Source organism: Taurulus bubalis, assembly GCF_910589615.1.
Source record: "Taurulus bubalis genome assembly, chromosome: 2".
In the NCBI taxonomy this organism is placed as follows: Eukaryota; Metazoa; Chordata; class Actinopteri; order Perciformes; family Cottidae; genus Taurulus; species Taurulus bubalis.
In genome coordinates, this window is record NC_136590.1 from 33,159,400 (window position 1) to 33,180,800 (window position 21,401).

General features: G+C 40.6%; 1 protein-coding gene across 1 annotated transcript in view; it reads right to left on the bottom strand.

The window, feature by feature from the left end:
• Positions 1-21,401, bottom strand: part of fat3b (FAT atypical cadherin 3b) — a gene marked incomplete at both ends in the record, with an annotated part of 60,758 nt that overhangs the window by 11,238 nt on the left and 28,119 nt on the right. The window contains 25 exons of the mRNA XM_079238068.1: positions 1,389-1,644; positions 3,555-3,971; positions 4,889-5,045; positions 6,169-6,322; positions 7,364-7,895; positions 8,006-8,163; positions 8,518-8,649; positions 8,763-9,325; positions 9,455-9,726; positions 10,105-10,302; positions 10,384-10,527; positions 10,719-10,856; positions 11,250-11,464; positions 11,577-11,790; positions 13,322-13,500; positions 13,741-13,974; positions 14,087-14,240; positions 16,150-16,346; positions 17,258-17,651; positions 17,754-17,888; positions 18,277-18,729; positions 19,406-19,626; positions 20,017-20,200; positions 20,340-20,447; positions 21,020-21,173. Of these exons, the coding sequence (XP_079094194.1) occupies positions 1,389-1,644; positions 3,555-3,971; positions 4,889-5,045; positions 6,169-6,322; positions 7,364-7,895; positions 8,006-8,163; positions 8,518-8,649; positions 8,763-9,325; positions 9,455-9,726; positions 10,105-10,302; positions 10,384-10,527; positions 10,719-10,856; positions 11,250-11,464; positions 11,577-11,790; positions 13,322-13,500; positions 13,741-13,974; positions 14,087-14,240; positions 16,150-16,346; positions 17,258-17,651; positions 17,754-17,888; positions 18,277-18,729; positions 19,406-19,626; positions 20,017-20,200; positions 20,340-20,447; positions 21,020-21,173 (5,963 nt within the window). The remainder of the gene's footprint in view (positions 1-1,388; positions 1,645-3,554; positions 3,972-4,888; positions 5,046-6,168; positions 6,323-7,363; positions 7,896-8,005; positions 8,164-8,517; positions 8,650-8,762; positions 9,326-9,454; positions 9,727-10,104; positions 10,303-10,383; positions 10,528-10,718; positions 10,857-11,249; positions 11,465-11,576; positions 11,791-13,321; positions 13,501-13,740; positions 13,975-14,086; positions 14,241-16,149; positions 16,347-17,257; positions 17,652-17,753; positions 17,889-18,276; positions 18,730-19,405; positions 19,627-20,016; positions 20,201-20,339; positions 20,448-21,019; positions 21,174-21,401) is intronic.

Genomic DNA, 21,401 nt, shown 5'->3' on the forward strand with positions numbered 1-21,401 from the left:
CAAATGTCTTGTAATGTGTTCTGACATACAGTGTTAGTTGTAGCATTTGAACTGAAAAGTCGAGGTAGTTTACTTCATCTACATTATTAGAGGAACTGATGTTATGGTGTTTCTGTGAGGCTGTAGTTGTCAAAGTCATTCATGAACCTTTTTTAAAACTATTTTCTTTTAAAACATAATGAAGATTAACATGATTATTCCTAGACATCCTATACTTGAGGGCGCAGAAAACCAAAAATGAGCAACATTGAACCTGATTTGTTCACTTATTTTCCAGTTATTTCATTATTTATGACATTTAAATTATTCATGAGCAGTAAGTAGTGACAGAAAAATAATCAATATGTTTCCTCAGGTATTGACTTGTGCCCATCTTTTGAAATATTAATTATTATACTTGTTTGTGGTTGCTGTGGTGTAAATAAATTGGCAATCTCTTTCAAATTGATTAAATACAGTATTGATTAACACTGGAGTCATTCAACCAATACTATGTATATTACTTTGCAAAATTACATTTTAATTAACGGACTGTGACGTAATTTTGACCCCAAGGGACATATGCCTTTCTTTTATGTGCATACACTCAACAGGGGAGCAGAACAAATTAAATAACCTATTTCCCATTCCCACAGGAAGGAATCAATAATTAACAGGCAGGAAGTTCCCATTGCAGGCTGTATTATTCAAACAACTGGTTGGACAGTGAATCGAAATGTGTGAGGTCTACCTTAGCAAAGAGATGGAACATGGTTATTTCACTAATGGAGAACAAACGGTGAACTGTGCTCTTGCTGTTGACAGCATTGGCAGCTAAATATCAAACTGGAATTATCTGACAACTACTTCTCACCACTCACCCTCAGTTTGTTGACCTTTCAGGTGACAAAGGTACACTTGGATGAAAGGAAATGGTAGAAAACTTGACAGAAAAGGTTCTTTGAGTGGCAGTGTTCTAACTACTTTGATTTAGAAAGTAGGACAAGAACATAGGATATTACCCTGACCATTCAAACAGAAGTGCACAGGAGATGTAAGAGAGTTATCCAGATAGAAGAGGACACAATTACCAATTTGAGCAGTATAAAAGGAAAGTGTGTTATATTATCATTTACAGCTCCCAGGAAGTAAATTGGATAAATATAAAGAAATTATAGCAAAATAACAAAATATCAACCACTCTTGCTTATTACTCTTGGGCACTCTTTGATGTGAGCGTGATCAAAAGGCATAGATCATTGTGAAATATGCTCTCTCAGTGGAGATGATGTTGTGGGTGTAACACAATGAGTTCATGGCCTCTGTATTTTGTGGCTTTTTGATCAGAGGTCAGACACTATTTGTGCATGCGAGTGTGTGAATGTGCATGCCCATGATGGCAGTCTTACCCGGTGGACTGTTATCCCTCTGTGTTCTCTCCAACTCAAAAGCTCTCTGCCCCCATTCCTCCTCTCTTTCATCTCTCCCTCTCTCCAGCCCTTCCTCCCTTGTTTCCTCTCCCTCCCAGGACACTTTGTGGGCTGGACTGTGCTCTGAGCGGCAGGCGGATGCAGAAGGGAGATTGGGTGCCACGCTGCAAACAGCGATGCCCCTTCTATTGGCCACGCCTCGGACGGTAGACACATCAGAGAGGAAGCTGCTCATCTGTAGAGACACAGGAAACAGCAATGCACAAAAAAGGATTGTCTACTCGCATTTTGTTTTGCTAAAAAATCCAATGACAAGTCAATCTCTAATACATTGTTCTGCTTCCATTCATTCACACTAGTACGCAGCTTAAAATAGTCACACACGAATGCATCGGTTTGAGAAATGTTTGCTAAAAACTACAGTGCCCATCTTTTTTAGCAGCCTGTTTTAAAAATGAAAGTTGGGAGCCATTTTTAAAGATGTATGACTTAAGCTAAGGCTGAGAGCCACCCACTGGTCAGAAAAGTTTTTTTTAGGTTTCTTTTATGGTACTTGTTGAAATAAACAAAAATATAGTTTATTGTTTGCCTTATCCTTTAACTTTTTATCCTAGAAAAGCATCTTAAGATGTATTTTAAAGCATTCTTCAGCCTTCAGTGTTTTTCTTTTCTCTGCTTTCTGTGAAGATGAATACTCCAGTTCTGATATGATTGATGCTATTGCAGCATCTATGAATCTTCAAATTATGTCTGATAGATGTATTATTATAGATAATTTGATAGATATAGTATTATATCTATCAAACCAAGTTTTGTAAAAGTTTGAAGACACATTTTTTTATATTATTACTAAATTGTCATATTTCTATATTTCTTATGATGTTAAAACATCATCTCTGTTACTTCCTGCTATATAAGTACTTATTTTGTAGACTGACACAGTGAACCCTTCCTCAAGCACACCATGAATGTGAGAATAAGAGGAATAGAGGAAGTGAGGAGAGGTGCATGTACTCTGTGTCTTTCAAATAATAAAACAAATACAGAAGCTTAACATCATCAAAACAAAGAGTATGAAGATATGTATTGTGATATGAAATGAATATTATGGGGCGACCGTGGCTCAGGAGTCTACTAATGAGAAGATAGGCTCCTCCAGTCCACATGTCCGAGTGTTCTTGGGTAAGATACTAAACTGTCCAAAGGCTGTGCCATCACTGTGTGTGTGAATGATTAGTTTAAATCAGTTGGTGAAATACCCGCTAGCAATCGGAGGGGCAGTCCATCCGTCCAGAGCGCTCCAAGCTTTGCTGAAGTCAGACCCAGACTCAATATACAAGTTTTCATGGATACAAGCCAAGGCAAGTATGCTGTACACACTTTGCACACACATCACTAGGGGTAATATCGTGACAAAAAGGACAACGCAACTCAGCACTGTAACAGAATGAGCATGCTCGCCTCTCTCACTCTAACACTCTCTGACACACAGACCTTGGCTCGGCTTCTTCTAGTTGCCGTCCTGGTATCCAAAAGAGGGACACAATGTCCTGCTTTAATCCAGGATCTCATGGATCAAAGTTTTTCGAAGAAAGTCCGTTCAGGTCGAAAAACAGACATGGGGACAGGCTTGCTTCGCGCAAACTGTTGCTGTGTCATTGACGGTGGAAAATCGTCTCTCGCACACAATAATCCGATTTGTGAATAAAATGTTTTGCAGTTTTAATAATGCAAATTGCTGGGAATTAGTAAGCTTTTAAAATAAATGAAAGTGACGATTGCAAGTGACAGTTCTTATGATTTTAGAGACTTAGAGATTTAGCAATTTAGGCTTTCAGGGGGTCTCTAGGAAAACTACCCGAGACACCCGTATTATGCACTAAGGCTTATATACTGATGGGCAGGAGGCATCTTTCATGGCAGCCTCTGCTACCAGTGTGTGAATGTGGTGAAGCAGTTTGAATGGTTAGAAATCTAGAAAGGTGCCATTTGAATGCAAGTTAATTTACCAATAATATATTATATTCTTCTCTTATAAGTATATTGTGTGGAAATATGGAATGACTTTTTATTAAAAACAAATAAATGTAATAAATCTGTATATGAATGCATCATTAATACACACACATGCAAACTTGTGCATACCTGACTGCCCTCACTAAAGGTGGTCTTGTCACTATCTCCACTCCTCATGCCTTGGTTGCCGAGTCCTCCTGGTAGATGGGAGTGGGCAGTCGGACGCACCATGATCTGGGGAGGACCCCCGATGCTGCCTCCCACCTCCCCGTAGGTGCTCGTGGGCCCTGGAGATCCCGACACACGCACAGCCTTAAACTCAATCCCTTCTGCCCCCATGCCAGTCTTGTGCAGCATGTAGCTGGTTTCTGTGGAAATAGCTGACACGCCCATCACAGCCTGAGTCCCTGGGCCCCGGTCTGAGTCTTTCCTAAATTTGATTTTCTTCCTGAAGGCGATGAAGAGTATGAGGAGGAGAATGATGACAAAGGCAAGGACCCCAATGCCAATTATCTCTCCTGGGCCGACGTAAGACAGGGGCTCCGCCTGGGTAACATAAGGTGAAATATCATAAATGTTAGGTCAATACATATGATGTATATGTTGAAAATTAAATATGGGGATTATCTTGTTTATAGCATTCACTTCCATTCAGATAAAGAACAAATACGTATTTCCAACTTGGTAAATACATTTAATTTATCTCTGAAGAAAAGGTCTCACGGTAAAAATCGGTCTTTTTGGTGCCAATTATTTTAAAACTCTCCTGGCAGCCATATGACCACTGTAGTTGTACATATTGAGAATAGTTGACTTTCCAGCCCCAAGAATGTTTGGGGATGAGACTGAAGTAAATAAATACATAACACACTGAAAAGACCACCAGCGTTACAAAAGTCTTATAACCAAAAACCTCACATTTTGCTGGTGTAAATTTTTTTTTAACATATTGTATTGGATATTTTTTGCATCTACTTAGAACTGCAAAGGACACACACCCCATTTCTGGTCTTGCAGTATGGAGGAAATGATTAAATCTTTGTTTTAATTGGATATAAGAGGAAATGGCTATAGGAGTAAAGGCTTTATTTCCATACCCGTTGAAATGTCCTTAAACACAACAAACAAAAGCCAACGTATCAATTTGTGAAAGCACCCTAATAGGTTTTGTCGACTGTGGTTACTTCTCTGCTAATTACAGCATTCTAGAGAATAATGAAAGCACTTACTCACAATGTGAAACATTAATTGCGCTTACAATCTCAATAGAAGGTTGAGAGTGTGACAAGAGTGTGACAACTTCCAATGGAAACTGTGATTTCCCTATTATAAACACTTTAATTTATCTGCTGGTGAACAAACGGTCACCTGCACAATACAATCCTCAACTGCTTCATTAAGTATGTCAAGTCCAATGAGAAGTAAACTAAATGTGCAGAACCTTTTGGATGCTCGTACTATACCTGCGTGTCATCCCCCGGATCACCAGGTGCCTGATCATCACAAAACTGACCCTCAAACCCCTCTGAACAGTTACAGTAGAAGGACCCAAACGTGTTGACACACTCTCCTGCATTTCTACACCCTTCCTGGTCGCACTCATTGACATCTTCATCACATCTGCAGAAGAAGAGACACAAATACATTACTATGCATGGGAGCGGTGAAGATGAGGCGTATCAAAGTGAAAGAGAAGAATCCAAGATGAAAGCATGACACAGAGTTAAAAAGAGAAAATAAATACTTTGGAGATCGTCTTTTCAGAGAGCCTCTCTTTTACTAAATCAAGGGATTATCTTCACGGATTCCCTATTATCCTTATTTATATGGTTCTGACTTAAATAAATATGGTTGAATGCAATCTCCCCACACACACACATGCACATTTATACCCTTCGATAAGGACGTAAAACTGAACGTCACACAATGCATTTTCCTCCACACACTTAGTTGCGGATCTTGAGATTTCAAACATTGTGCCCTGCTGTGATGGAGATAGAAAACACGCTTTTTTTTTTTTTCAATTACTTTTCCCAGATGAGATTTTATAAAGACTTTCCAAGAGTTGGTCTGATGTAAGAAGAAAACACATTTCTGAGTGTTTGCTGGGAGCTTTATTGTAAAACTAACCAAAGTTTTGCTTGGAATGATAGATAGTTTACTCAACAAGGTCGGATATATTGCCCAGTGATATCTACTCATGAATACTGAATACCCTAATTTACAAACTTCACGAATTCAGCAAGCTTCCTTGTATTTCTGAGTTTCTACATTTAATTTAATTCAACTTGAACAAAAAACATTTTTCATCTTTGTAAAAATCCTAAAAGAGCAGAGACATTTTCTCCAATGAGGGGAAACTGCTCTCTGGTGGTGGCTCCATTGAACAACCACGTGAGCAGGGAGGTTATTTCAAAGGCAATTACTGAGCTGTAATTAAAAAGCCAGCTAGAGAATGTTTACCGGCTTTTCAACCCAAATTATATTGAATTCAATTAGAAACACTAATTTATGTCACGCAATATCAACTAAAACAACACAGTGGGTGCTTGGGTGCTAATGTGGGCTAATGAGTGAGAGTGTGTGTGTGTGTTTGCTGAGTCACACACACATTCTTTCATGTTTGAGTGTGTCTATATCAACACTAACCTGACTGGCATTGAGGACATACAACACTGTTTTCATAATCTGTAATTGTGTCTCAAAGGTCTTAGAGGGTAGTGTGCAGACTATTTTATCTTACATAAGTCCCCCGAGTCCTCGAGCACAGCCACAGAGGAATGCACTGCCGACCGGCTTACAGGCCGCACCATTCTGGCATGGGTTTGGCATGCAGGATGTCAACTCAATTTCACATCGCCCCCCAGTGAAGCCAGCACTGCAACTGCACATGACGCCTGTTGGAGACAGATAAAAAATGTGTCAAATAATAATGTGTATTAAGGATAAATATTAACACACAATATCCCCATTGTGCTAAGGGGCAAAACAAGCAAGCAAAACATTTCCATGGACTGGTCAATTTTGAGATTTGCGGCTAACATCCAAAATACATTTAGGTGTGTCTTTTAATACACTTTTCTCCAAAATTAATCAAAGTTAGCATTAGATAATGCCTCATTTGCATATTTAAATATAACATTTCAGAAATGTGTAAGTAATCAACTGGGGATGTTTCATGGTGATTTAAACAGTATAGTAAGTGTTGTTACTCTATTCCCTTGTAGTATCTTGCAAAATGTATGGATTTTTACAACACATCTTTAAAGGCCCATCTTTTCTTTTTTTTCATTATACTCCAGAAGCCAGAAATCTCCACTTCAGTAGAACTTACATACACCAAACCAAAAGGTTTTTACAGAGGGGTTCGTTCATATATCATTCATAGCCTGATTTATATAATATGTATTGCTATGATACAAAGAGTGATACAAAGAGATATCCAAAAGTCCTTCAGTAAAAACCGTTGACTATAATTTTGAGCCTGGCTTTATCCAAGGTTCAGATTTCTGTTATGGAAATGTAGCAAATTAGTCCACATTTGATAAGATAATGCCTCATTTGCATATATTAAAGATACATTTTCAGAAAACTTGTTATACCTAAAATAATTGTATTAATGTAAGTAAACTGTGGACAGTTTTAACTATCTATAAGTAATTTTACCCTAACTAACCTGGGGTGTCTCCCCTTATTACCATGTAGTTGTATTTGTGAGTAACTGACTAAATATTTAAATACAACAATACAATACAACAACAACACAAGCTGATTGTCAATACTGGACAAACAAGGCATCAAATTAAAATGAGGCAAAAAGAAAAACTCTGAAACTGACACTCAAGCTATGAAAACGGAGTAAATCTCTTTCTCTTTCTCACTTATTTATACCACAAGACGACTAACCCACACTCATTCACACTGACATCTACACAGACCTCCAGAGGACAGGCTGCTGCAGATGGCTCCGTTGAGGCAGGGCTGACTGACGCATGGATCTGGATAAAGCACGCAGCCCAACTTGACCTCGCTCAGCCCGGCTATCTCAGCGTAACGGCTCCTCTTATTCTGGAGTGGCAGCTCGTTACCGTTTAGCATCAGTGAGCCAAGGCATCCCTGAAAGCCATCCTGAGCTCTTGGCGGGGCCTTCGATTCACGGTCCCCGGGTTCTTGCCCTGCCTGGCCTCTCCATGGCCCTGGGCTTGGCCTCTCGTCCTGCCTGTTTGGTGGCCTCACTTGGGCTCCAAAGAAAAATGATGAATCTGGGGCCAGAGGCCAAAGGCGAACAGGGGCTCGAGCTGCTCGCCGCCGCTCCACATAGCTGTCATCCAATGACAGGAGGGTGTAGTTCATTGTCAGCTCCAAAACAACAGCATGCCAGAGGCCGTCGTTTATTGGTCTGCCAGAGATACCCATAATGCCAAGGGTGTTGTCACAGTCCAACTGGAACCAGAGTCGACCACCTTCAATCTATGGAAGGAAAAGGAAAACCACTGAAATACAGCACACCCTTACCTGAGCACATCTGACATTGGGAAACAACAGGGAAAAGGGTATCATTAGAATGTTAATGTGTTTACCTTCAGCATGGTGCAGGGGTTAACACGTGTGAACATAATGACTCCTCTTCTCTGAAGTGTTCTGATCCTCAGGCCCAGCCTCATTTCTCCACTCTGGCCACTCTCTGTCACTCTGTATTTGATGTAACTGTTTCCAGAGAAACTTAGAGAGGTTTGGCCTGCATATTCACAAAACATCGATATACGTAGGGGATAAAGTTAGAGGTGAAAGGCTTCAATTTACATGATCAAATCCTTGAAATGTGGCTGCCTGGATCATGTATGATCCATATGTTTCTGGAAACATTGGAAAAAGTGTCTGTATGTTTTTAACTACGAGTGATTTTTTTAACTGCAATGATTCTACCCGTGTCCTCGTATTGCATTGTATTGTATTGTATTGTATTGTATTGTATTTTATATATTGTTGTTGTATTTGTGTTTTTTGCTATATGGACCTATGAGTCTGAAATAAAAGGAATATATATATACACAGTTCCAAACTTCAGGCATAAAGAAGGATGAAATCATACCTGCACACTCGTCTAGTCTCTCAGTCCGACACTGGCAGACAGATGGCGCTGTAGGACCAGAACGGACACACTGCATGTCTGCTGGACAGAACTGACCTTCACAAAGCTCGACACGAGTGGGGCATGTCCCTCCTGTTTGGAAAGGGGCACATACAGAACAAGCAGCTGTGATAGAAATGCAGGACACCATCAATGTGAGCTGGTCTAAATCTGATTACAAGTGCGTCAATGAGTGCAGTGCTCACCGGGGCAGGTGCAGGTCTCTGTACGGCTGAACCTCGGTGACACCAAGCTGGCCCTCTCTGTGCTGTAAGCGACAGGCGAGTCACCCTGCATCACCAGTCTCTGTTCGCACACCCTGTCCCCACACTCCAGCTCCCCAGAACAAGCGCCGCTCACCACCACTGCCCCAGCAAGGACACCTCGAATCTGGCCCCTTGCTGCAGCTTCCTCCAGCTTTGCAGACAACTCTTGCTGGGAGTAGATCCCACCCATCCTTCCGCTGCCTGGCGTCTCTGGCATCTCCATGGCTAGAAGCAAGTCCACGTCAGATGTCCCCATCACTGGCTGTACACTGAGTAAGTGGAAGGGATCCTGTTGACCCGGTGACCAATTCCAGCCGGCTAGTCCCCGCAATATTAGTTTGATCTGGTTCAGGTAGCGACCGAGCAGGTCTTCTGGGGACAGGGAGTTGAAGCGTAAGGTCAGGGCGCTGCGCAGCAGCACATCTGTCACCTGTTCGACCTGGACGGACACATCCGCTATCACAGCAAAACGGCCGTCACTCACTGTGGCATTCATTTGGTATCTGAGAGAGCAAAAGAAATGTGTTGTGTTTTGAGAAAAGTTTTGTTTTGCATATCAACCAGTTTTTAGATTGTGTTATGCTCAAGAGTGAGTGTGTGTGTGTGTGTGTGTGTGTTTGTTTTGTGTTTACCTGCCAGGTTCTAGGCCCGGCAGAGCCATAACGCTGCCATCCTGTCTGTTTATCTTAAACATGGGCTGAGGCTTCTGGGTAAACGACAGCACGTCGTTGGGGTCGCGGTCGGTTGCATAGATCTGACCAATCAGGCCACCCTGGAATGTATCCGTTACCATGACGATGAAGATTTCCAGGGGGGAGACGGTGGGTTTGTACTGACTGTTCCCGATGACTCTCATAAATATCCAGGAGGACGAGGTAAGACTTGGCTTACCAGAGTCTCTTGCCTAAGAGACAAAAACAACAATACAGTAAAATATTTATTAACATAACAAAAAATAGAAGAAGTAGAATTTCCTAATGAGGAAGAGGTAAAAAGATCATAGATATAGTTATAAGAAGATCATTTTACAAGGTTTACACTCACTCTTCTGGCAGATTTAAAAAAAAATGCATTGTCAATATGAAAGCACAGAACCCCCTTCAACCATATTAGTGGAGTAAATAATGTCTCCATTGTGTAGTTGTTTATATAAGGCCACTTTAAAACCCAAGACTCTCATAGCCTGAGAGTAATGGACGGCTCCTCGTGCTGACTGTGTGTAACCATGCTATCACAGGTTTCCTGCATGCATAGTGGTTCAACGAAAACACTTGTTGCTCACCTGGATTTCAAGAGTAAACTCTCTGGGGGCTTCAGGGCCAAACACACGGTTGGACCTCAGAGTTCCAGTCTGGTCCAGGGAGAAGAAATTTCCCTCATTTCCTGACACGATGGAAAACTCAAAGGGAGGGCCATTTCTAGGGGAGTCTTTATCACTGATTGACAGCTTCACAAGGGTGGTGCCAGCAGCCTGGTTTAGCTGGAAGTATGGGGAGAGAGGAGTTGAGAGGACCCTTGCACGAAAACACATGAATATATGCAAACACACAGAGATGGTTACCTGTATGACGGCGGTAGAGTTGGGAGGAGTGGAGACAGGAGGGTTGTCGTTAACGTCGGATATGTCGATGTTAAGGGTGACAGTGGACGACATGGCGGGAGAGCCGCTGTCAAATGCCTGCACCGACAGAGTGTACCTGGATACCTGGAGCATGAGGGAGGGGAGAGCCATAGCATCTGTATGTATCAGGCAATGTGACATGCACTGCTTTGTTTGCATAATATGAGACTTCATTGAGTGTTGACCTTGAGCGGGCTTGGTATTTTCTGTGCTCATGAACCAGAAAATTACTATTGATTGTTTATGCGATATTGTACTTATGGATGCATCCTTACGAGTTCTCTGTCGAGCCGCTTATTGACTTTGAGCAGTCCTGTTACGGGGTCAATCCAGAAGTGGTTACTCCGGTCGCCTTTCAATATAGAGTAGGTGATTCGCCCGTTCACCTGGCTGTCCAGGTCTTCTGCCAAAACCTAAAAAGCAAACACAAAGTCAAGGAAAAGTTAAAGGAAAAACTGAAAGTTTAGAAAGACAAATATTACATTTCATTTAGCTGACGCTTTTATCCAAAGTGACTTACAATAAGTGCATTCAACCATGAGTACAAATTCAGAACAACAAGAATCAAGAAAGTACAATTTCTTCAAGAAAGCACGACAAAGTGCGATAATTAAGTGCCATTGAAGTGCTACTGAAGTGCTACTTTCTTTATTCAAGGTATAGTCGGAAAAGATGTGTTTTTAGTTTGCGGCGGAAGATGTAGAGACTTTCTGCTGTCCTGATGTCAATGGGGAGCTCGTTCCACCATTGAGGAGCCAAGACAGCAAACAGTCTTTTCTAAAGATGGGGAACAAATTGAACGTCACCCTTGTAATTGTCTGCCCAACAGACGCATCCTCGCTGACCAACACGTTGTAGATGCCCTGACTGAAGGCTGGAGCGTTGTCGTTGACATCCATGAGTTCAATGGTCACCATGGTCGCTGTGCTGAGAGGAGGGTTCCCGCTGTCCCAAGCCTCAATGGTGAGGTAGTAGTCCTTACACACCTCGAAGTCCAAATCATCCGCCACAGAAATAGAGCCTAAAACATACACATAGTATGGCATGTATATAGGATTACATTTAAGACGTTGTTCTGCTTTTAGTTTTGCATTCGGGTTTGAAAGTACCAACATTCAAGGACCTCTGCTCACCCAGGTTTCTGTCTATGCTGAACTTTCTTAACTCGTTGCCCGACCGGATTCTGTAGGTTATCTCAGCATTCGGTCCAATGTCAACGCTTGTCGCCAACACTCGCAGCACCTCGGTTCCCACGGCTACATCCTCGGGGGCAGTAACAGCATAGTCCCTCCTCTGGAAGACTGGGGCGTTGTCATTCACATCCAGCACCAAAATGGTCAAATCAACCTGAGGGAGACACCGACTCATTTGTCTATTATGGTTCCCTCAGAGTTCAGTTTCAGCACCACAGACATCGACATAATGGGATCAAAGATACTGAAGGCAACTAATAAGATATCAATTGAAGTTGGTGTCCACCTAAGCTCTTGGCTGCGTGATACATGTTTGAGCATTACTGATTTAGAAAAATGCTGCTTTTGCTGTCTTGAATCTAAGTCTCTTGAACAGTTAACTATTAGTGGTAAGGTCATTTTGTTTTTGCTTTTTGAAGGGAGGTGCGAAAAAGCAAAGCCAAAACTAAGTTATATTACCAATCATAGAGTGTCTTTTGATGTATGTTTGTGCTCGTGTTGTGGTGTTTTTACAAGAGCCATTAGGTTATAAATATGAACCAGTGGGTGTGGGGTAAAAAATTGTTACATCTTAGTATTTATACAGATGGTTAACTCTATTCAAAGTTAGAAATATGAATTGGCTGATCTCAGGAATGGTTCAATGGAAAGGTGCTGAGATGAATAACAGGACCGGCTGCTTTCTATCTGCATTAGTCTTGTCATCAGACCTTCATCGTATTTGCCAGTCTTTCCTGGCATCCACAAGCAGCATATGGTACTGAGTCATAGAAGAGAAGACTTAATCCCAGTTCCACTTACTGCAAGTGGGGTGCCAAAGTAGTACTGCTATTACATTAATGAGCCTGGTGCAGATACTGATCCAACTCCTGAAATCACTACTATTTCTACAATTGCTATTACAGCTAAAACTATTGCATTTTATATGAGCTGTGGCAATGATACCAATGATACCAAAATGCGTCCAAAATAACCACATCTGACCTCACTTTTGCCTGGCGTTTGTTTTCAGCTATCGGCTTGTTCTGGCACTCAAAAGGACCCAAGAAAAGGGAAACCGAGTGACTGTTTTGCTGCATTGCCCCTGTGTTTGCAACTATCTCCTTCCCCGTCTTTCCCATCCCAGCACTGCACAATCTGATGACAATTTATCTTGATTAAATCTAATAGGTTCTTTATCTGATCTCTTCAGTAAACAACATGTTATTATTCATTGAATTTTCTCAGTCATGTGTATGGAAAGAAATACAGATTTCACATCCTAAGATAGATGACTCCAGAGCTGACTAATGCGCCTCTTAAAGTGTACATTATAATTGTATTATTGTGGTAAATGATTTACTCACAACATAATATCTATGTGTGTTTTTTGAAATAATTGGCACGCAATTCAAATGTAATTGGTATGTAATTGGTGCATACCTCTGTCTTTATTACTCTGTATCTGATTTAATTACTTAGAAAACAATGAATATATCAACTGAAATATAAATGTTGGAGAGACTGTTTTTCAATAAAGTACTGTTTTTCCCAGCTAGCATTTATTTCAGGGTGCTAGTTTTTTGGGGGAGGATTGTGAATAATCTTTTGAATAATATTTAATCATAATAGTTAGGTTTAGTGGATACTAGAATGCATGGCAAACAAATACAACTGTGATTGAATGTGTCACTAGAACCACCAACCTGTGAGGACAGCGCCCCCTGCTGCCCAACCTGGTCAGTGGCCTCGACACGCACACGATAGGAGTCTCGGTTCTCTCTGTCCAGAGATTTCTCCAGAATTACCATCCCAGATACCGGCTCAATGGAAAATAATCCGTTGAATGAGTCAACCAGAGAATAGACTACTGTACGATTAAGACCTGGAGAGAATAGAAAACACATCGTTCCCAATCTGGTAAAAACAATTTGTCACATACATTTTGTACATGTATCTAAATTATCTTGTGTCTCTTTTCCTTAAACAGCTGTCGGAAATCTCTTTGCTAAGACTAATGAGTTTCTAAAAAGTTCCTCAAGGACAAGTCAGCAGTTTAAATGCTTAGTGACATCAAGGTTTAAACCTGAATTCAAATCCAGCTGATAACATCATATTGACTCACCTTCATCAGGGTCACTGGCTTGCAACCGGGTAAGCAAAGCCTTGGGGGCGGCATTCTCATATACACTGGCCAGGTAATGAGTAGAGGAGAAAGATGGGGCATTGTCATTTACATCCAACACTTTGAGAGAAATATCAGAGCGGCAGAACAGCCCTCCTCCATCAGTTGCCTGGGCAATGAGTTTGTAGGTGTGCGTCATTTCTCGGTCCATGACTGTGGACGTACGCATCTCACCTTATAACACAAATGGAGAGGGGTATAAAGCTGGAGAGAGGATGTTTTATTTGTGACGTATATGTTGTTTTGATCATACAAAAACCTAAAGGAAAATAATAATTGAATTTACCAGTGTTTGCATCCATGTAGAAATCTTCTACCCCGATGCCAAACAGTGAATATTGGATCTCAGCGCTGGAGCCTGAGTCAGCATCTGTTGCACCCACTGTCAGAATGCCCTTGTTAGTGGGAATGTCCTCAGGAAAAGAGGCACTGTACACCGCCTGGCACAGCACACACACAGATATACAAGAACAAAGTAAAACCACAGGGTCTGAAAATAAAACAAAAAGTTCTGCTGAACACATCAAAAAGCACAACTGTTGGGCGCTGCATCCATTATCCCTGGTGATGGAAAGAGCACAAAAGAGTTTAATGCCCTTTTCTGACCCTGCCTTCACTTTAAGTCTAGAAAATAACTTTTTTACCTCGCTTTTTCACCGATCACAGACCAGCACAATGGGAAAACTACTGCAGTATATCTACCCTGCTGCTTTTGTGCCGCATACTTAGAGCTGAAATGATAAGTCAATTAACTTATACGTCAATCAAAATAAAATCTGACTATTATGATTGATAATCATTTAAGCAAAAACAAATTAAAAACTGGCGGGACTAATTGAGGATGAAAATAATCAATACGTGTGAGTTGCATCTTTAAAACTAATCAAATAATGGTCATCAAACAATTACTGCTGCAATTGATGAATATACTGCTTGAAACTAACTATTGGCACTACCACCAATACTAGTACTCATATTACCAATATAATTATCTATAATATGTCCTTAATCATCAAGCATGCCTAACACTATAGCTAGTAGCAGATGTGGCAGTAGAACATGTACTTTTACTGCCATTATTGCTACTTTACATTACATTTCATTTAGCTGACACTTTTATCCAAAGCGACTTACAATAAGTGCAATTCCACCATGAGGACAAACTCAGAACAACAAGAATCAAGAAGTACAATTTCAATAAAGTTAAACTACAAAGTGCTATAGTACCATCTAAGTGCTACTAAAGTGCTACTACTTCCACTTTTACAACTGACTGTTAATCACTGCTTCAAGTAAAAATGCTATTGCTTTGATTGTTAGGACGAGATAAACAGGTACTACTATCATTATTACTTCTAATGATACTACAAGCATTTCATAATAAAAAAAACATGATAACAATGTTATAGTAAAGTATAGTGTGAGTCTTTGTCTTGTGATACATTTGTTGCTGCTCCTTGCCAGACTAACCACTTTGTAGTTACACAGGCCTGACGTCTATGAACAAAGAGAATATAAGAAGAGAACAGGGAGACAGGGGATTTGAAACAGAACTAGTAAGAGTTTAGCGGGAGAAAGAAAAGTCATCAACTAATTATGTGAATTTTAAGAATGACTGTATTTTGAAATGAAGGGGGATTTTCTCAGAAGATTGTGCGGCCCAATTATCTTCCCTTTATAGATCAGCTTTGGCCACAGCATTAACACTTAGTATGAGTCATAAAGTTAAAAGGTAGGAATTGGCACAGTGAGCAATTATCTTTTGGGTATTTAAAAAAGTATAATCATATCCTATAGAAAAGCTATGTAAAACCCAGAATTACAGTACAGTGCCTGATATATAGTTGAAGGATACTTAGTTTGAATCAATCCATGTTGATTTTGGACTTTGGTATTCGTAGAAAAGAGAATCAATATTTTTACAACAAATCTTTTGCTACAGCTCCAGATTGTGTCTGTTTTACAAAATCATACATACAAATATGTATTATGCAAGTGTAAACATTATAACAGTATTTAAAAATGTGCAGTTACTGTTTGTTGCCCTCAGCTTTTGCATGATATGATAAATCACAAAAATAATGTAATTTACGTACCCTTGACATTTACTACACATTGACTGTTTTATCATGTCATTTAATCAAAAGGGATATTTTTTCTATTTTTAGACAAAAATGTCATTTGAATGTGGTTAGCCTGGACACAAACAGCGGATAAATGCAATTAGTCTATCATGAACCATAAACAGGAGAAATAATAGTTCATCGTCCTATATTCCAGTCTGCTCCATATTTGTTTGCTTTGCACTTCTTCTTTTTTTGCCCATCTCAATTTGTCTGTATCCCTGACCTGGTTGCAGATGGGACTATTGTCGTTGGCATCGATGACGGTAACTTCCACTGCAGTGCGAGCAACATATAGGCCATCGCTGGCTGTGATGTTGAGCAGATACCAGTCCTGCTGCTCACGGTCCAGCAGACCACTCACGTAAACCTTCCACTCTCCCTGCACAAGAGCCAGGCCAAACACGCCCCGCGGGTTTCCCCCTGGAGATTAAATAGATGAAGGATTATAACGCTGACACATGACGGCAAAGACAGAGTTGAAGATGCATTGTAAACAACTGAACAAACTAGAAGTCTCATTCATTCACGGGAAGAATAAGCGTCAGTTCCCCACCCTTCCACACACGCACGCACACACACACACAAACACACACACACGCACGCACACACACAAATGATGCAGGTACCCTTTCGCAGAATTAACAAACATCTGTCATCATTGCGTAAACCAGGCTGGTGGTGTAGTAGCAATGGCCTTTGAAAGTAAAAAAAAGATTGACCTTTTATTTGAACACTTCCATTAGGCCAATCAGTATTTTGAAATGCCAGAACACAAGGCCAAAATATATCATCCTTAGTTATAAGACAGTGTTATGTGAATGATAAACATCACGCTCAGTTTCAAGGTGACAGTTTTGGTGGAGAGTCCTCGCAATTTTTTTTATTACTTCCATAAAAAAGGAGTGACCTCGTGAGTGAGTTTGTGAAGGAGCACTTCTTATTTTGGAAATCCATCTAATTTACAAACTTAACATACTTTGCAAGAATGATTTAAAGCATAAGTTCCAAGTGCTGGTTGGCTCTATTGAACAATATATCAAATAAACAATACTGTGAATATACAAGGTTTCTCTGCCTACCTTAACATTGTTGTTGTATCATGCATACCTTTTAAATATTAAAATCAAAAGGAAACATTAAAACTAAATGTTTAGTTGTGCTTGACATTTGAGTTGAAATTAATTAAAATAGTTGACCTTTAATAATAGCAACCCCATTAGGCCAGAGTATAATTTATATGCAACACCCCCTCATCTCACTGCATGAGGTATAATTACTGCAGCAGAATGGGTTGAATTATATTATGTCGGTATTCTACTTCATTTCCTCACCAGTTATGTAAAAGTTGACGAGACGGTTTTGATCTGTGCCATCTCGATCTGTGGTTTTTAGAAGAGCTACCACCCCACCGAGAGGATCGCTCTCCTTTACTGCTCCCCGGTACAGCTCCCTCTCAAACTGCGGCGGGTTGTCATTAACATCTGACACAGTGATGGTTACCACAGTGGTGGAGGACAGCGACTGAAACTCCCCAAGATCAGAGGCTACTGCTTCAAAGCTGTAGCTGGAGCAGGCCTCGTGGTCCATCTGACTCACTGTGGTGATCCAGCCTGTTTTACTGTCAATAGCAAAGACAGAACCCGTAGTGATGAGGCCGCTGACGGAGCGAGTGTCTTTTGTGAAGTCCAAGTTGTAGGTGAGCAGAGATCCAAGGCTGTATGTTACCTGCAATGTTAAGAAAAGATACATCTTTTTGAAAGTGCCTACAAGAAATTGCAAAGCAAAACCCCAAAAGACAATACTCAGCTGAACCTAGCTGTCACACACCTGACCATTAGAGCCCCAGTCTGGATCAAGCGCACGCACTTGGACCACTCTTGTCCCTACCGGCATCCCCTCCATCACTGTGGCTACGTAGGTGTTAGTCTCAAATACTGGCTTGTTGTCATTCACATCTAGGACCTGCAAAATGACACATCTTCACTGAATCAGTCCAACAAAGTCTAAATTAAAATCCACTCTTTTTTAAATGAATATGGCATTTAAATTGCATTAAATTACATTTATTACATTTTTAAATTGTATTACACATTTTGAATTAACTGCAACAAAGCTTTGACGAAATGCAACTCTTTGTTTTAAGTGCACGTTTCTTTGAAATTGTACTTGCGCTCATGTTTTGGAAACGTGCGTTGCCCTTATCAGTGTTAAAACATCTGTGATCATATTTATGTATGGACCGTGTGTGGTCACTAACACAATCACTTGTGATTGTGTTAGTGTGATAAAGATCAAATTAATTTAAAGTTAAACGAAAAAAACGGACTCTATGTTTAACTGTATCACCAACCTTAACCTCCAGGTCTACAGTGGAGACAGACTCGATCAGGTCTCGTCTTGTTGTTGCCGCAATCTTAAAGCGGAAGATGCTGATGAGTTCATAGTCTAGTGGCTTGATCAGACGGATCAGACCTGTTTCCCTCTCCACCAGGAAGGTCCCTCCCTTGTTGCTGTCGAGCGTCTCTCCTCCGACTACAGTGAAGAACCCCGTCTGTCCAGGGGCCATGTACACAGACCCCAGAGCTGTTCCTACTGCTGTGTCTTCGGGGATAGTGAAGGAGTACTGAGGCTGACTGAATGAGGGAACAAAAGCATCTGGTGGGACGACATGGATGAAGGCAGACACCAGGGAGTGTTTAGCAGGAGAACCGCAGTCTGTGGCTTTGACAAAGAAGGACAGCACAGTCCCCTGGAGGTGGTCCACAGTGCTCTTAGTCATCATCCAACCGCTGTCTGGCTCCACCTGTTCACCAGAAAAACACAATGTCATTTAAATCAACTTTTGAGACAATAATTGAGCTTTCTTTGTATCTCAGCCTGAAGTCAACTGTGTTGGAGCCAACAGACTCCTACTGTTTTGCCCTCTCATTTTCTGAACTGGTTAGCAATAGATTTTGTCTTTTGTCTCTCTTTAATTTGTCCTATGTTATTTAAGCTTGCACTTGGTATCTATTCATATTTATATGGTACTTCTACTTTCTTTATATTAATTCATATTATATTAGCCTTTTAGACTACAGTTTTCTGTTTAATTTACAGTCATCGTTGTTTATTTACTCATGGCTTGTAATTATGTTTCCCTTTGGAACAGCCAACACTGACCGAGACTTCAATCTTAATGTAACATGATTTTGATTTGATGAGTAAAAATATATAATTGCAGTAACAGATGGCTGTGTGTCAGAGAACATCTCTTAATTGAAAATCAGGGTTATAGCATAAATTATGAGTTTTAATATGGTTTACTCTCATTAAATACATTTATTGAAGTTTGGATCTGGTTACACTTTTTTCCTAGAGTGAACTGAGAAAATGTGTGCAGCTCAATTAAAAGTAAGCAAACAGCTATCTAGCACAATTATGTTTTTTATAAAATACAGAAACATAAAGTATAAAGTTAAAGAGCAAAACATACTGACCTCCAGAACATCAACCAGTGAAAGGCGTGCCTCGCTGTAAAGGGAGTAGGTGATCCTCCCATTCGACCCAGCATCAATATCAGAGGCTTGGATCTGTGTGACCAGGGAGCCTTTGGCAACATTTGCTTTGATGCTCATACGGTACTCAACAGCTCTGAACCGAGGGGCATTGTCATTCTCATCAGCCAGAACCACTCGAACTGTGCAAAACGATGCACGGCCTGGAAAAATAGCAATAAACATAAATGTCTGCGTAAGCTTTCTTGAAATGTATGTTGTTTTAATACAGACCTAATTTGCCCCATTTTACACTCTTTCATTCACTGTAATTCTGGATGTTAAAATGTAATGCATCTGGAATGTGAATATGCTTAAATATTCATAAATGCTCAGTGTGGAATTGTATTATAGAAAAGCTATTATCTTACAGGCGACACCTACAGTGAAAGAACAGCGACCACTTGTGTATTAATGTTAGCTTTGGCCTGCCAGATTTAGAGGTAGGATTTGTGTGTATTTGTGTATTATATTATATTGGCTGATGTGAAGATTGCTTTTATCAGGAAATCAGGAATCAGTTTTACAGTCTGGTCAGTGTCAAAAAATAATACCTCCACCATCCAGGGCCATAACGGTCAGCACCATGTCCTTGTAAAGAGGATTTTCTCTGTCTAATTTCTGAACGGTAGATATGACTCCATCTGCATCAATGCTGAACTGAGTTTTTCCCAGGTCATTGATGAAGGAGTAGGTGATCTGGCCAAACAGCCCGGAGTCCTCATCTGTTGCACGAACCTAGAAGTCCATACAGAGATTCAGAAAATAATGTCAGAATGGTCATTGCAAGGTTATACAACATCATCCATGGAGGGAGTTTCCTATTAAACATCCTGATGGAAACAATACTGAGTGAGTAGTAAGATGGATAACTTACCTGAATGACCTTTGACCCTTGAGGGGCATTTTCCTGGACTTCAGCCAGGTAGAACCTCTGGCTGAACACTGGGCTGTACAGGTTGGCTCCCAGGACACGTACAATCACCTGGGGATCACCATCATCATTATAATCCAAATCGTGTCAACATCCTCATGTCTGCTGACATTTTGTTGAAGCCATCACAAAAATCATCAATGGCTGATTTGTCAAACATAATCACATCAACGTGGCACAGCAAAACAAGAGCATCAGACAGGCTTGAGACCAAATGGTGATTGATACAGCTGTAAACACTCAAAAGTACGCCGTGTTCACATCACGTCAGCAAAAGAATGGGGTGTCATGTTATTGCTACGACATATGATAGACTACCCGAGATATGGGACACCAGAGCCCACTTGTAATTACCACTACGAGACAGATGTGAACGTTTTTTCCAGTTGGCAGCTCATTCTCACAGTAAATTTAATATGACATGAACACACATTAACCTACGACTGCAGAGCTGCTCAGTGGTAAACAGCCGTACTGGACAGCTGGGAGTGTTTGTGATAAATCTGAAGTGATGGGTTGCTATAAAAGGTTATTTGGCTTGCTGCGTATAAACATTGCAAAGGTTTAAAAAAAAAAAAAAAGAAGCAAATCTGTTGATAGAACTAAATTGTAAGTTGTCTCACCTGAGCAGTGTTGGTGAAGACTCCATCTGACACAGACACATTGAGTTGATACGAGAGTTTCATGCCTTGTCTCCTCTTATTAGACAGACTGAGCACCCCTGTATCTGGCTCCATCATAAAAGTCATTTTCTCATTTCCAGAGAGAATACTGTATCTGAAAGCAAATCAAAGAAGAGTGCAATGGTGTTCATGTTGTATTATAATATTTCCCTCAGAGGCTGCTAAAAATATCCACTTGTGTTGCTTGTGCTTGAGAAAAAGACAAATAGAAGATGTAAAACACAAAAACAAGATTGCCTATAAGGAAATAAGCTTTTCTAAACATAGTGGACTGAAAGGTTTAGTCATCAATTTACAGCGAAAACACCGACAGCTTTATAAA